Source organism: Oncorhynchus mykiss, chromosome 12, assembly GCF_013265735.2.
Source record: "Oncorhynchus mykiss isolate Arlee chromosome 12, USDA_OmykA_1.1, whole genome shotgun sequence".
Classification (NCBI taxonomy): Eukaryota; Metazoa; Chordata; class Actinopteri; order Salmoniformes; family Salmonidae; genus Oncorhynchus; species Oncorhynchus mykiss.
Window position 1 is genome coordinate 37,096,250 of NC_048576.1, and position 16,932 is coordinate 37,113,181.

The following is a 16,932-nucleotide window of genomic DNA, read 5'->3' on the forward strand; positions in this document are numbered from 1 at the left end:
CTCACAACAGAGTCACAGGCTTACAGAGGTGCCTCTCATGCCAAGTGTTAACGGTGGTGTTCGTTAAAATGGCCGACCTTGTCATCACCTAGTTAAATAAAGTTTCAAATAAAACATTTAAAATAAAAATCACAAGGCGGTAACATCACGTCCCTGCTATGTGTAGTGTCATCCAGGTCTTTATTTATCATTCTACAGGTTTTACACCAGCCTGTATTTCAGCTAGCTGCTGGGGCTACTTGTCCTTCAGTTATCAGGAGAGCCACGTCAATTGAATCTTTTCCCTGCAGCACGTTTCCATTTCACCTTGAGTCAATTATGTTTTATGGGGTAAGCCGTTGAAAATGAATAAAATAACTTTTGAATAGATTTTGAGCTATATTTGAAGATGATCCTTGAGTTTTCAGTAGACATGCAACAAGAGACTTTCAAAGTTATGGACTCAACTTTGTCTTATCACTCTTCACTGCATGGATTCCATTCTGTATCCAGCTGCTGCAGACCTTGATGCCCTTCCACAGTCATGTGAACACTAACCCCTAACTCTAACCCTTACCCTAACCCTTAACCCTAACCCTTACCCTAACCCTAACCCCTAACCCTTACCCTTACCCGTACCCCTAACCCCTAACCCTAACCCTTACCCTTACCCTTACCCTTACCCTTACCCTAACCCTAACCCCTAAACCCTAACCCCTTACCCTAACCCCTAACACCAACCCTAACCACGCCACAAAAAGCCACAGCACATTTTTGTGACCATAAAAGGTTGTCTTATGTTATTGCAGTACCTATGCCAGGACAAACATCACCATTCTGTCTGTACTGGCCTCCTGGCAGTCATTATATAGCAATATGAATGTGTGTGGGGGGAAAAGCTGCAAATGTGCTTTCAGTGCCTGATTGTGCATCAACGCAACAGGCAGCTTGAGTGCGTGAATTAGTCATGTTACTGTTCAAGATCACTCAGGCTGATGGGGAAACCTGCCAAGGCCACCACAGAACTCCAGCACACACACACACACACACACACACACACACACACACACACACACACACACACACACACACACACACACACACACACACACACACACACACACACACACACACACATGCTGTGCAGATGGCATGAATCTCTTGAATCAACCTCTTTATTTTGGTATCTCATCAGACTAAAGACCCCAGTGCAGAGTTTGTCATGATTGACAGTGGAGACAATGGATAATCATCATCACCCTCCTTTCTCTTCTTGTCTTCTTGCCATGCGTATTCTGTGGCCTGGGATTTGTAATGGAATGGAACATAGTACAACCACTCTTAGTTCATCTATTGATACTGTATGATACCTACTGTATATATGTGGGAATTATATGTCTTACGAGATTGAAAACATAGCCAGGGAGAGAGAAGATTCAAAATGGACAATATCCTAGGGGTTGATAAAGGAAAAGCACGTCAGGCCCATGCTTAGAATCACCTTCATGAACTGCAGTGTTTTGTGTACATGGCAGTGACTAACCCTCCTAAAAAAGGAGCTCATCCAATTGGATTTGTGAAACTTACAATTTGATTTGAGTTGAAAAGAACAGTGTAAACACATTTTATAATAGTGTAACAAATGTGTTTTAGGGTCTCTCTGATCTTTTCATTCCCTTGTCTGTCTCTTGGCATCCCACCTCAGGTCTTGCAATATTCCATGATTCCCACCACACATTCCACGTGTCAACAAACACCTTCACGCTGATGTCACATTCATTACTCAGAAAACTGGAGGAAAAACACGACTTTTAGGCCATAAATGTTAATTCCACTTATTAATAACCACATGCACATGGCATAATTTCATATAGCATTTTATTCATGCCAAGTCAACAATGCAGACTTTGATGTAGTCTGTAGCTGAATGACAGACAATGTTTTCCCAGACAACAGAGTGATGTATTATTCATAGATGGATCGGGATTCACTGGTGGTTTGCAGCTAATTCTTTTTTGGGTTGTGTCCTAAGACGGAGTGCTGTCTAGAACCCTTGGTGTGTCACAAGGGAACTCAAAAAGCTACAATGGTTCTCAACCCCCTCAAAAGTTTGGGAACCAGTTCCATAGAGTTACGCCAGACAGACAACATAAAGTGCTTTGAGAATTTGTGTGAAATGCTATGGAAATGCCATGTACACAAAACACTGCAGTTCATGAAGGTGATTCTAAGCATAGGCCTGACATGTGCTTTTCCTTGATCAACCCCTAGGATATCCCTGTCTATGTTTTCAATTTCGTAAGAAATATAATTCCCACATATACAGTTGAAGTTGGAAGTTTACATACACACACCTTAACCAAATACATTTAAACTCAGTTTTTCACAATTCCTGACATTTAATCCTAGTAAAAAGTCCCCGTCTTAGGTTAGTTAGGTCACCACTTTGTTTTAAGAATGTGAAATGTCAGAATAATAGTAGAGAGAATTATTTATTTCAGCTTTTATTTCTTTCATCACATTCCCAGTGGGTCAGAAGTTTACATACACTCAATTAGTATTTGGTAGCAATGCCTTTAAATTGTTTAACTTGGGTCAAATGTTTCAGGTAGCCTTACACAAGCTTCCCACAATAAGTTGGGTGAATTTTGGCCCATTCCTCCTGACAGAGCTGGTGTAACTGAGTCAGATTTGTAGGCCTCCTTGCTCGCACACGCTTTTTCAGTTCCTATAGGATTGAGGTCAGGGTTTTGTGATGGCAACTCCAATACCTTGACTTTGTTGTCCTTAAGCCATTTTGCCACAACTTTGGAAGTATTCTTGGGGTCATTGTCCATTTAGAAGACCCATTTGCGACCAAGCTTTAACTTTCTGACTGATGTCTTGAGAGGTTGCTTCAATATATTCACATCATTTTTCCTACCCATGATGCCATCTATTTTGTGAAGTGCACCAGTCCCTCCTGCAGCAAAGCACCCCCACAACATGATTCTGCCACCCCCGTGCTTCACGGTTGGGATGGTGTTCTTCAGCTTGCAAGCCTCCCCCTTTTTCCTCCAAACATAATGATGGTCATTATGGCCAAACAGTTCTATTTTTGTTTCATCAGACCAGAGGACATTTCTCCAAAAAGTATGATCTTTGTCCCCATGTGCAGTTGCAAACCGTAGTCTGGCTTTTTTATGGCGGTTTTGGAGCTGTGGCTTCTTCCTTGCTGAGCGGCCTTTCGGGTTGTGTCCTTATAGGACTTCTTTTACTGTGGATATAGATACTTTTGTACCTGTTTCCTCCAGCATCTTCACAAAGTCCCTTGCTGTTGTTCTGGGATTTATTTGAACTTTTCGCACCAGAGTACGTTCATCTCTAGGAGACAGAACACGTCTCCTTCCTGAGCGGTATGACGGCTGCGTGGTCCCATGGTGTTTATACTTGCGTACTATTGTTTTTATAGATGAACGTGGCACCTTCAGGCGTTTGGAAATTGCTCCCAAGGATGAACCATGAATCTGAGGTCTTGGCTGATTTCTTTTGATTTTCCCATGATGTCAAGCAAAGAGGCACTGAGTTTGAAGGTAGGCCTTGAAATACATCCACAGATACACCTCCAATTGACTCAAATTATGTCAATTAGCCTATCAGAAGCTTCTAAAGCCATGACATCATTTTATGGAATTTTCCGAGGCACAGTCAACACAGTCAACCTAGTGTATGTAAACTTCTGACCCACTGGAATTGTGATACAGTGAATTATAAGTGAAATAATCTGTCTGTAAACAATTGTTGGAAAAATTACTTGTGTCGTGCACAAAGTAGATGTCCTAACCGACTTGCCAAAAACATAGTGGTTGAAAAACGAGTTTTAATGACTCCAACCTAAGTGTATGTAAACTTCCCACTTCAACTGTATACAGTAGGTATCATACAGTATTAGTAGATGAACTAAGAGTGGTTGTACTATGTTCCATTCCATTTCAAATCCCAGGGCATTTTAGGACATGACAGCCTGGCCCTGGCCCCTCTGCCCTTCATAGCGTGATGTTGCTATGGCATGTTGGCAGAGAGACGGGCACCGGACAGCAGGCAGCGGTAAGGCTGTCCTGTCAGAGGTGGTGGACCGTGGTGGGTGTCTCTGACAAGCACTGGAGCGGGCCAGAGTGGCGGTGCCGTTTGAACACATGGCTAATGCCAAGTCTCAGTGCTGCCTGACAGAGAAGGACACTTTGGCCAGGAGTTGGTAGAATTGGCAAAGGAGGAGGGAAGGTTTTTTTCTCTGGCAAAGAGAGAAGCTTGATGGTCAGGGAGGCTGCCAGGCAAGCTTCACATCACTCTCTTTCACTCTTCCTCTATCTATCTCCCTTTCTCTCTCTCGCTGTCATTTTCTCAATTTCTCACCTCCCTCTCACTACTTTCTTTCCCTCTCTCCAGCCTGTATGTCATCTAAGCACAGGGCGTTTGCTGTCTCTCCAGCCTGTATGTCATCTAAGCACAGGGCGTTTGCTGTCTCTCCAGCCTGTATGTCATCTAAGCACAGGGCGTTTGCTGTCTCTCCATCCTGTGTGTCATCTAAGCACAGGGCGTTTGCTGTCTCTCCATCCCGTATGTCATCTAAGCACAGGGCGTTTGCTGTCTCTCCAGCCTGTATGTCATCTAAGCACAGGGCGTTTGCTGTCTCTCCATCCTGTGTGTCATCTAAGCACAGGGCGTTTGCTGTCTCTCCATCCTGTGTGTCATCTAAGCACAGGGCGTTTGCTGTCTCTCCATCCTGTGTGTCATCTAAGCACAGGGCGTTTGCTGTCTCTCCAGCCTGTATGTCATCTAAGTACAGGGCGTTTGCTGTCTCTCCATCCTGTGTGTCATCTAAGCACAGGGCGTTTGCTGTCTCTCCAGCCTGTGTGTCATCTAAGCACAGGGCGTTTGCTGTCTCTCCAGCCTGTATGTCATCTAAGCACAGGGAGTTTGCTGTCTCTCCATCCTGTGTGTCATCTAAGCACAGGTGTTTGCTGTCTCTCCATCCTGTGTGTCATCTAAGCACAGGGCGTTTGCTGTCTCTCCATCCTGTGTGCCATCTAAGCACAGGGCGTTTGCTGTTTCTCCAGCCTGTGTGTCATCTAAGCACAGGGTGTTTGCTGTCTCTCCATCCTGTGTGTCATCTAAGCACAGGGCGTTTGCTGTCTCTCCAGCCTGTGTGTCATCTAAGCACAGGGCGTTTGCTGTCTCTCCAGCCTGTATGTCATCTAAGCACAGGGCGTTTGCTGTCTCTCCATCCTGTGTGTCATCTAAGCACAGGGCGTTTGCTGTCTCTCCATCCTGTGTGTCATCTAAGCACAGGGCGTTTGCTGTCTCTCCATCCTGTGTGTCATCTAAGCACAGGGCGTTTGCTGTCTCTCCATCCTGTGTGTCATCTAAGAAGCGTTTGCTGTCTCTCCATCCTGTGTGTCATCTAAGAAGCGTTTGCTGTCTCTCCATCCTGTGTGTCATCTAAGAAGTGTTTGCTGTCTCTCCATCCTGTGTCACCATGCCGCTGTGCTGCTGCTTTGACTGGCACACGTCATAATGTCCCAGCCACTACATTAAACCTCTCTCTGTCTCTTACAACAGCACTGTCTGACCCAACACACTGTGTGTTTGTTTTTATCTTTTGTGCTAGTCTGGCTAGAAAACGTGTATCTTCTTAAGCCAAACCATATGCCAAACCATGTCCTCTACCATTGGAATTGCATTATTGCAAATGCACACCATTGCACTGTGAATTTGTATGGATGTATTGAAAGGACAAAGATATGAGTCTCATCTGTTTCTGCTAACTTGAGAGATAATATGGTATCTCTCACTTAAAGCAACAAGCTACAATGTATTACTAACTGTTACCTCTCTCTCTCTCTCTCTCCCCTCTCTCTCTCTCTCTTTCTTTCTTTCTTTTTTCTTTCTTTCTTTCTTTCTTTCTTTTTTTCGCTCTCTCTTCCTAGAATGTATGAACTGCACTGGCTATACTGATATGAATAATAGACTGAGTATCCTTGAGTCCAAGGTAAGCTTGCATCAACCAAACATGTTATTTAAACAGTACTGCCTACATGAACATATTAACACGGCCCCATATCTCATACCTGAACACACTAATCTTACTTTGTTTTGTGTCAGATTGTGTTACTGGAGGAGGCAGGACCACCACCTCTCCCATTCAGATACTCCCCGGATAGGTCTTCAGATAACGAGGTGGGAGCACCCCAGCCCACCCCCATGCCTCCCCCCACCATTGGCCTACCAGGTGAGGGACTTTACTGCAGGACCTCATTGAACCTCAGATGGTTAACTATTCACATTTCTTCCTCCATAGTTTTACATGGCAGCTATTTGACTCTGTTGTGTTATCAATTTAAAGAAAAGTGCAGCAAGTTTAAAAATAAAAGTGTCTGAATCAGGTGGGATTCTGACTGAGTTAACTCGTTTTTGTTCAAGGAGCAAGAGGCCCCCCAGGACCAGTTGGACCCCAAGGCGTGGTGGGACCCCCTGGACGCACCGGAGAGACAGGCCCCGAAGGGAAATCTGGACCCATGGGACCCAGAGGTATAAGTCTTACCCCCACATCTGTATCACACCCATACACTACCACTTGAGGTACCAAGCAGTTTGGCACTTGGACACATTCAATTAGTATGTTGTGTGTAAAGACAGTGTTGTGTTGAGGCAGGCTGTGCTGTGGTTCCCACAGGGCCCCAGGGCCAGCGAGGAGCCCCAGGGGAGAGAGGTGTACCTGGGCCAGCGGGTTCTCCGGGGCCAGCCTCTCCCTTCTCTCACAGAGGAGATGTGTTTGGTCTGAGCGAGCTGGACCAGTGTGAGTATCCCTGTTACACCAAGAAATGAAAGCCATAAGCCCTATAGGGATACTATGTTTTATTTATATGACTGATGGTTCATTCTGAAAGTGTTTCAGGAGTCTCATGTGATTTTTGACCCCTTTCTTGCCATTGGCAGTTTGACAGTTAGGACATTTTGGAATATCCATTATTTCAGGGCCATCTGCCAAACATATATGTGGAGACCTTGTTTCAAAGGTAAGTTACTGATAGCAATCAATTGATAATATTTGGAGACATTACACTCTCACCTATTTCCTCTACCAACTGGGGGACATATTATGGAAGGAATATGTCATGACCCCCATTAAAGCCAATTGACATGCATAGTGCAGTTTCACCTATAGCCCAGAGTTCATGGACCATTTATGAAGTTATAGGGCCTGTGTACAGTATAGTTCAGCATGCCAGGTGTCCCATTGGCCCATATCTGGGAAGTCCATCAGTGGAACAGCCCTCTCTTTGCCTGTTAAAACTCTCTGTTCCTAATCAAAGAACCCTCATTGGACCACAGGCAACAGGTCTGCCAAGAGCTATAATATAGTCACACTCAAAGGAAAAATGAGAGTTTAGTTAAGCATACTGAGCCCTCACAAGGCCTTGGAAAAAGTCCTATACCTGTAGGTTTTATATCTTATCAGTCAAGCAAGAGTCCCCATAAAGCCTGTCAGTTGGCCGCTGTGTGGATGACTAGAATGTTCCTGTAATCCTGGAGTCCTATTACCTTCTTCCTGTAGTAGTATTAGCTGTGTGGATGACTAGAATGTTCCTGTAATCCTGGAGTCCTATTACGTTCTTCCTGTAGTAGTATTAGCTGTGTGGATGACTATAATGTTCCTGTAATCCTGGAGTCCTATTACCTTCTTCCTGTAGTAGTATTAGCTGTGTGGATGACTAGAATGTTCCTGTAACCCTGGAGTCCTATTACTATTACCTTCTTCCTGTAGTAGTATTAGCTGTGTGGATGACTAGAATGTTCCTGTAATCCTGGAGTCCTATTACCTTCTTCCTGTAGTAGTATTAGCTGTGTGGATGACTAGAATATTCCTGTAATCCTGGAGTCCTATTACCTTCTTCCTGTAGTAGTATTACCTGTGTGGATGACTAGAATGTTCCTGTAATCCTGGAGTCCTATTACTATTACCTTCTTCCTGTAGTAGTATTAGCTGTGTGGATGACTAGAATGTTCCTGTAATCCTGGAGTCCTATTACTATTACCTTCTTCCTGTAGTAGTATTAGCTGTGTGGATGACTAGAATGTTCCTGTAATCCTGGAGTCCTATTACTATTACCTTCTTCCTGTAGTAGTATTAGCTGTGTGGATGACTAGAATGTTCCTGTAATCCTGGAGTCTTATTACTATTACCTTCTTCCTGTAGTAGTATTAGCTGTGTGAGACGTGTGAAGTCTAATAGTGAATAGTTGTTACAACTAAAAATAAATATGCACGCTAAGGGAGGAGGACAATATAGGACAGGCCGGGGCAATTCTTTCCCATGAAGGGCCACATTAGAATATATTTTGGCCATCACGGGCCAGAATCATGTTACAGGATTATACATCATGTGTATGACTGTGTTGACAGCTCAACATTCCATGTAAACTATTCAATCAGTGTGAGGAGTGAAGTCTCTGATGGGCATTGACTAGAGCAGTGAAGTCAGGTATAGTTTCTGACGTCGCTATGCGCAGGATTGCTGAGAGGTGAGAGTCAGTAAAAGATGATCTGTGCCTTGACTTGTTATATTTCATCACTGAACATGTCTGTTCACATACATAGGTTGACCCAAACAGTACAAACATCTTCTGAGCAGAACTCCTAACCTTTGGAAAGTTTTGTTCATCGAGAGATGCATAGAACCTCGTCAGTGACATTGTTTTGAATAGTTCTCCAATTACAGCATCAGACTGAAGATCGATAAGCTCAAGTTGCAGGTCAGTGGGAGCGTTGTTCACATTGCAGGTGAAAGGAGAGGAAACCAACACTTTGAAAACTAACAGTTCAAAGCACACAGCAGCAATGTATATTTCTCCCGCTGGTCATCTGATAGGGAACAGACTAGTAGTGTCGGAAGGTGGGAGAGAATGTTGGCTTCTACTTGGCGGGTCAGGAGGAGTCATTTTCCCTTGAAGGCTTTGACAAGGCTGTACATCTGATGTGCAAAAAGGCCCTTCCCTTGCAGTTTGGAATTCAGCTCCTCTGTAATTTCAAAGTCTGGGGTTATGCCTCGTAAGAGATGGCCGCCTGGCTTCGCGTTCCTAGGAAACTATGCAGTTTTTTGTTTTTTTACGTGTTATTTCTTACATTAGTACCCCAGGTCATCTTAGGTTTCATTACATACAGTCGAGAAGAACTACTGAATATAAGATCAGCATCAACTCACCATCAGTACGACCAAGAATATGTTTTTCGCGACGCGGATCCTGTGTTCTGCCTTACAAACAGGACAACGGAGTGGATCCTATGCAGCGACCCAAAAAAACGACTCCGAAAGAGAGGGAAACGAGGCGGTCTTCTGGTCAGACTCCGGAGACGGGCACAGCGCGCACCACTCCCTAGCATTCTTCTTGCCAATGTCCAGTCTCTTGACAACAAGGTTGATGAAATCCGAGCAAGGGTAGCATTCCAGAGGGACATCAGAGACTGTAACGTTCTTTGCTTCACGGAAACGTGGCTTACTGGAGAGACGCAATCCGAAGCGGTGCAGCCAACAGGTTTCTCCACGCATCGCGCAGACAGGAAAAAACATCTTTCTGGTAAAAAGAGGGGCGGGGGCGTATGCCTTATGACTAACGTGACATGGTGCGATGAAAGAAACATACAGGAACTCAAATCCTTCTGTTCACCTGATTTAGAATTCCTCACAATCAAATGTAGACCGCATTATCTACCAAGAGAATTCTCTTCGATTATAATCACAGCCGTATATATCCCCCCCCAAGCAGACACATCGATGGCTCTGAACGAACTTTATTTAACTCTCTGCAAACTGGAAACAATTTATCCGGAGGCTGCATTCATTGTAGCTGGGGATTTTAACAAGGCTAATCTGAAAACAAGACTCCCCAAATTTTATCAGCATATCGATTGCGCAACCAGGGGAGGAAAGACCTTGGACCATTGTTACTCTAACTTCCGCGACGCATATAAGGCCCTGCCCCGCCCCCCTTTCGGAAAAGCTGACCACGACTCCATTTTGTTGATCCCTGCCTACAGACAGAAACTAAAACAAGAGGCTCCCACGCTGAGGTCTGTCCAACGCTGGTCCGACCAAGCTGACTCCACACTCCAAGACTGCTTCCATCACGTGGACTGGGAGATGTTTCGTATTGCGTCAGATAACAACATTGACGAATACGCTGATTCGGTGTGCGAGTTCATTAGAACGTGCGTTGAAGATGTCGTTCCCATAGCAACGATTAAAACATTCCCTAACCAGAAACCGTGGATTGATGGCAGCATTCGTGTGAAACTGAAAGCGCGAACCACTGCTTTTAATCAGGGCAAGGTGTCTGGTAACATGACCGAATACAAACAGTGCAGCTATTCCCTCCGCAAGGCTATCAAACAAGCTAAGCGCCAGTACAGAGACAAAGTAGAATCTCAATTCAACGGCTCAGACACAAGAGGCATGTGGCAGGGTCTACAGTCAATCACGGACTACAGGAAGAAACCCAGCCCAGTCACGGACCAGGATGTCTTGCTCCCAGGCAGACTAAATAACTTTTTTGCCCGCTTTGAGGACAATACAGTGCCACTGACACGGCCTGCAACGAAAACATGCGGTCTCTCCTTCACTGCAGCCGAGGTGAGTAAGACATTTAAACGTGTTAACCCTCGCAAGGCTGCAGGCCCAGATGGCATCCCCAGCCGCGCCCTCAGAGCATGCGCAGACCAGCTGGCCGGTGTGTTTACGGACATATTCAATCAATCCCTATACCAGTCTGCTGTTCCCACATGCTTCAAGAGGGCCACCATTGTTCCTGTTCCCAAGAAAGCTAAGGTAACTGAGCTAAATGACTACCGCCCCGTAGCACTCACATCCGTCATCATGAAGTGCTTTGAGAGACTAGTCAAGGACCATATCACCTCCACCCTACCTGACACCCTAGACCCACTCCAATTTGCTTACCGCCCAAATAGGTCCACAGACGATGCAATCTCAACCACACTGCACACTGCCCTAACCCATCTGGACAAGAGGAATACCTATGTGAGAATGCTGTTCATCGACTACAGCTCGGCATTCAACACCATAGTACCCTCCAAGCTCGTCATCAAGCTCGAGACCCTGGGTCTCGACCCCGCCCTGTGCAACTGGGTACTGGACTTCCTGACGGGCCGCCCCCAGGTGGTGAGGGTAGGCAACAACATCTCCTCCCCGCTGATCCTCAACACTGGGGCCCCACAAGGTTGCGTTCTGAGCCCTCTCCTGTACTCCCTGTTCACCCACGACTGCGTGGCCACGCACGCCTCCAACTCAATCATCAAGTTTGCGGACGACACAACAGTGGTAGGCTTGATTACCAACAACGATGAGACGGCCTACAGGGAGGAGGTGAGGGCCCTCGGAGTGTGGTGTCAGGAAAACAACCTCACACTCAACGTCAACAAAACTAAGGAGATGATTGTGGACTTCAGGAAACAGCAGAGGGAACACCCCCCTATCCACATCGATGGAACAGTAGTGGAGAGGGTAGCAAGTTTTAAGTTCCTCGGCATACACATCACAGACAAACTGAATTGGTCCACTCACACAGACAGCATCGTGAAGAAGGCGCAGCAGCGCCTCTTCAACCTCAGGAGGCTGAAGAAATTCGGCTTGTCACCAAAAGCACTCACAAACTTCTACAGATGCACAATCGAGAGCATCCTGGCGGGCTGTATCACCGCCTGGTATGGCAACTGCACCGCCCTCAACCGTAAGGCTCTCCAGAGGGTAGTGAGGTCTGCACAACGCATCACCGGGGGCAAACTACCTGCCCTCCAGGACACCTACACCACCCGATGTCACAGGAAGGCCATAAAGATCATCAAGGACATCAACCACCCGAGCCACTGCCTGTTCACCCCGCTATCATCCAGAAGGCGAGGTCAGTACAGGTGCATCAAAGCTGGGACCGAGAGACTGAAAAACAGCTTCTATCTCAAGGCCATCAGACTGTTAAACAGCCACCACTAACACTGAGTGGCTGCTGCCAACACACTGACACTGACTCAACTCCAGCCACTTTAATAATGGGAATTGATGGGAAATTATGTAAATATATCACTAGCCACTTTAAACAATGCTACCTTATATAAATGTTACTTACCCTACATTATTCATCTCATACGCATACGGATATACTGTACTCTATAGCATCGACGGTATCCTTATGTAATACATGTATCACTAGCCACTTTATACTATACTATGCCACTTTGTTTACATACTCATCTCATTTGTACATACTGTACCCGATACCATCTACTGTATCTTGCCTATGCTGCTCTGTACCATCACTCATTCATATATCCTTATGTACATATTCTTTATCCCCTTACACTGTGTACAAGACAGTAGTTTTGGAATTGTTAGTTAGATTACTTGTTATTACTGCATTGTCGGAACTAGAAGCACAAGCATTTCGCTACACTCGCATTAACATCTGCTAACCATGTGTATGTGACAAATAAAATTTGATTTGATTTGATTTGAACTGCTCTGTGTCACGTGCATCACTGCTCTCATCCAGGGCCAAGGAGAAATAGGTGAAATCCTTTACCTTGTCTTTCAACTGTTGTTCCATATTCTCTGTGATGTCCTCAACACGCCGTGTCACTGTTCATCTTGACAGGGAAACATTTTCAAACAGCTCTTTCTTGTCAGGGCAAAGTAGTGCTTCAGAGTCAATTAAATATTCTTTAATGAATTTGCCTTCAGCGAATGGCTTGCTATGTATAACAATTTTGTGGGGCAGTACATAGCTAGCCCTCGCACTATCTGCATTGAACCTAACTTGCACGGACTCTATGCACACTCACAAGACTATATACACACACTATATACACACTCCCTCACACACACTACACTGACACTCTCACATAAAACCCACACACATTCACATAAACTACATATGCACCAGAGTATGTGAGCGGAGTTGAGCGGTTGGAAATCCCACTCTGTGGATCTGGCACTCCACATCCTTTCCAACCGCTCTGCTAAAAACCGCTCCATGCTCACAGGAAATAATTCCAAATTCACTCCATTCATTAAAATAACAATTTAACCAACACCAATCTATTTTTGTGACTAACTGGACCTACCATTTGGTTTTGAAGTATTGAAACAAAACCATACGATTTTTTATTTGAATAAACTTGAAAAGGTAAGCGTAAGAAGCTCACAATCGGCTGCACAACTGATTGGCAAATTTACCGGTAATTGAGAAATCATGTGACTAAACTGAATAAAAATAAGAAACTACACTATAAAACAAAGAATGACAGTAAAAGAGCACCTTCAATGAAATGTTGGGAAAAAAGGCAAACTCGGCTCCATTTAATCAGATGGCTCATTCATTACAAAACCGACTGATATTGCCAACTACTTTTTTTCCATTGGCAAGATTAGCAAACTTATGCATGACATGCCAGCAACAAACCCTGACACTACACATCCAAATATATTTGACCGAATTATGAAAGACAAGAATTGTCATTTTAAATTCTGTAAAGTGAGTGCGGAAGAGGTGAAAAAATATTGTTGTCTATCAACAACGACAAGCCACCGGGTTCTGACAACTTGGGTGGAAAATTACTGACGGTAATAGCAGATGATATTGACACATCTTCAATTTAAGCAGACTAGAAAGTGTGTTCCCTCAGGCCTGAAGGGAAGCAAAAGTTCTTCCGCTACCTAAGAATTGTAAAGCCCCCTTTATTGGCTCAAATAGCCGACCAATCAATCTGTTACCAACCCTTAGTAAACTTTTGGAAGAATTGTGTTTGACCAGATACAATGCTATTTTACTGTAAACAAGTTGACAACAGACTTTCAGCACGCTTATAGGGAAGGACATTCAACAAGCACAGCACTTACACAAATGACTGAGGATTGGCTGAGAGAAATTTATGATAAAAATATTGTGGGGGCTGTTTTGTTAGACTTCAGTGCAGCTTTTGACATTATCAATCATAGTTTGCTGCTGGAAAAAATTTATGTGTTATGGCTTTACACCCCCTGCTATATTCCGAATAAAGAGTTACCTGTCTAATAGAACACAGAGGGTGTTCCTTGATGGAAGACTCTCCAACATAATCAAGGTAGAATCAGGAATTCCCCAGGGCAGCTGTCTAGATCCCTTACTTTTTTCAACCTTTACTAACAACATGTCACTGGCTTTGAGTAAAGCCATGTACGTGGCTGTACGTGGCTGTCTATGTATGTGGCTGAAATGACTGCAACACTTAACAAAGAGCTGCAGTTAGTTTCAGAATGGGTGGCAAGAAATAAGTTAGTCCTAAATATTTCAAAAACTAAAAGCATTGTATTTGGGACAAATCATTCACTAAACCCTAAACCTCAACTAAATCTTGTAATAAATAATGTGGAAATCGAGCAGGTTGAGGTGACTAAACTGCTTGGAGTGACCGTGGCACTATCAACAAGGCAGGTCCTACGGGCTCTAGTTTTGTCGCACCTGGACTACTGTTCAGTCGTGTGGTCAGATGCCACAAAGAGGGACTTTGCAAATGGCTCAGAACAGGGCAGTACTGCTAGCCCTTAGATGTACACAGAGAGCAAACATTAATAATACGCATGTCAATCTCTGGCTAATCTCTGGAACAGCAGGGACTGTGAAGCAACACAAACATAGGCACAGACACATGCATACAAACACACATGATAACATACGCACTACACACACCTATACATGGATTTTGTGTTGTAGATATGTGGTAGTGGAGTAGGGGCCTGAGGGCACACACTTAGTGTGTTGTGAAATCTGTTATGCATGTATTTAAATACAAATGAAACGAAAAACAACTTATTAGTGCCTTTTAAATTCATTTTCAGAAACTTGAGTTTGGCCAGTCTGTGGCTTCAGGCTCATGCAATGCAGCAGACAATATTGTGTTTTTCTATAGATAGGCCTACAGGTTTTTAGGCAAAGTAACCCGATCAAAACGGAAAGCTTCTTGAACGTGGGAATATGCCAGGCCTATTGGGCCAAAATCAATTATGGCCTATTGTATAGATAGTAAAACAAAAATGAAATGAAACATTTAAGAGATCTGCTTTTCAGTTTATAAATACTTCACTACAATGACACTTAGATTCCTACCCACCTCGTTCCTTTCTTTTAGCATGTGCATGTAGTAAGTACACCATCATGATTTCGGGATATGTGTCTTTTCAGATTCCACAATGACTCATTAGTGGACACTACATCACCACAATCCATCTCTTGCTTTAGGTCCTCATCTTTGTAAGTCACCTTGATTTTGCACCTGTGTGATTGATCCGTTTTCTGAAAATATTTAGCGAACACCATGACAGTAGCTACAGCAAGGGGCTAGAGCAGCACACAAGGAGACTACAAATGCATACTGGGCCGGGCATGCCCTGAGCTCTTGAAGTGAGAAGGCGGACGCTCCAGCCTTCGGGAATCTCGCTCCGCGCTCCAGTCAAATTGGGCACGCTCCGCTACACTCACATACTCTGATACGCACACGCGCTCATAACACACACGCATTCCAACACAACACACACATACACACACATGTTCACACCCATCATATGCTGCTGCTCTGTTTTTTATTCTAATTATTATCTATCCTGATGCCTAGTCACTTTACCTAGCCTTTATGTAAATATCTACCTCAAATACCTCGTACCCCACATTAATCTGGTTCTGGTACTCCCTGTATATAGCACAATTCTTGTGTATTTTATTCCTCCTGTGTTACTATTTGTGTATTATTATTGTTACTATTAACTCTGCATAGTCGGGAAGAGCTCGTAAGCAAACATTTCACGGCGCATGTGACAAATACAATTTGATTTGAAGGGCAGTCAGCGGTAGTGATGTATGAGTGTTAGAGGGAAAATGACCTAATGTGAAACAAAACACTCAGCATATGTATCCCTACAGTCTAATATTTTAACATGTATAGAGTTAATTCATGCTGTAACATTTAGTAGATGACTGGCTGAACTATATGGATTGTAAAACTGTAAGCTGTAGAAGTATCTTGACCTCCACCTGAGGCACTTCCTAGTTTTGACCAGCAGAGGGCAGCATACTCCCACTCAAGATGTCTTTGGAAAGCTGTATTTGATTACTGTGGTGGACTGGCTTTGTTTAAGCCTGGGCTCTGGCTTCAGTCTGCCTGCTGTAAGTCAGACCCAATTTGTAACCTGTCAGCACAGCAGCCTGATCTGGCAACCCCGGCCGTCTTGGAGCCAGAAACCTGCTCAATAAAACGGCAAGGCAAGGTTTTCAAGTCAATCCTCAATGCTGCAGGGAGTTTGGGGTTAGGAGTTGTGTGTGTGTGTGTGTGTGTGTGTGTGTGTGTGTGTGTGTGTGTGTGTGTGTTCACGACATGAAGTAGTCTACTTCAGACAACTTGGTGATACACCAGAAAAATGACTTCCAGTGGGAATGCTCCAAAGGATATTGAAGTTTTCCACCTGTTTATCCCTCTCTGTGGTGGGATGCTGAACTAGTTAGTACCAGAGCTACTGCTCCCCACCTCAATCAGTGACCATAAGAAGTGTGTCCCTACCACACAGCACACCCACAGTGACAAGCAACCAAGACAGCCAATGTTTCCAATGTTTGAAAATAATTCACAACCCCCAAAAAACACCAGAGCTATGTCAATAATGGAAATAGGCTACTCTTAACTCTTGTAGTACATACTGTACATACTGTACACGCAGTACATTAGGGATGGGCCCTCGGATCAATTTCACCTTTCCCCAATTTCCCTTTTTTTGGGGGGGTGGGACTACTTTGGGGTCTCAACTTACTGTTATGAGTTGGAATAGTAAAATACACAAGGTGCAATTTAGAAATGTGGCTGTGCATCATCAGTTTTCCTCTT

The 16,932-nt window shown here is 44.3% G+C and overlaps 1 protein-coding gene across 1 annotated transcript in view; it reads left to right on the forward strand.

The window, feature by feature from the left end:
• Window positions 1-16,932, forward strand: part of LOC110537536 (collagen alpha-1(XXVI) chain) — a 56,844-nt gene that overhangs the window by 29,284 nt on the left and 10,628 nt on the right. Inside the window, exons 5-8 of the mRNA XM_036937491.1 lie at window positions 5,946-6,007; window positions 6,121-6,247; window positions 6,439-6,546; window positions 6,692-6,814. Coding sequence (XP_036793386.1) covers window positions 5,946-6,007; window positions 6,121-6,247; window positions 6,439-6,546; window positions 6,692-6,814 — 420 coding nt within the window. The remainder of the gene's footprint in view (window positions 1-5,945; window positions 6,008-6,120; window positions 6,248-6,438; window positions 6,547-6,691; window positions 6,815-16,932) is intronic.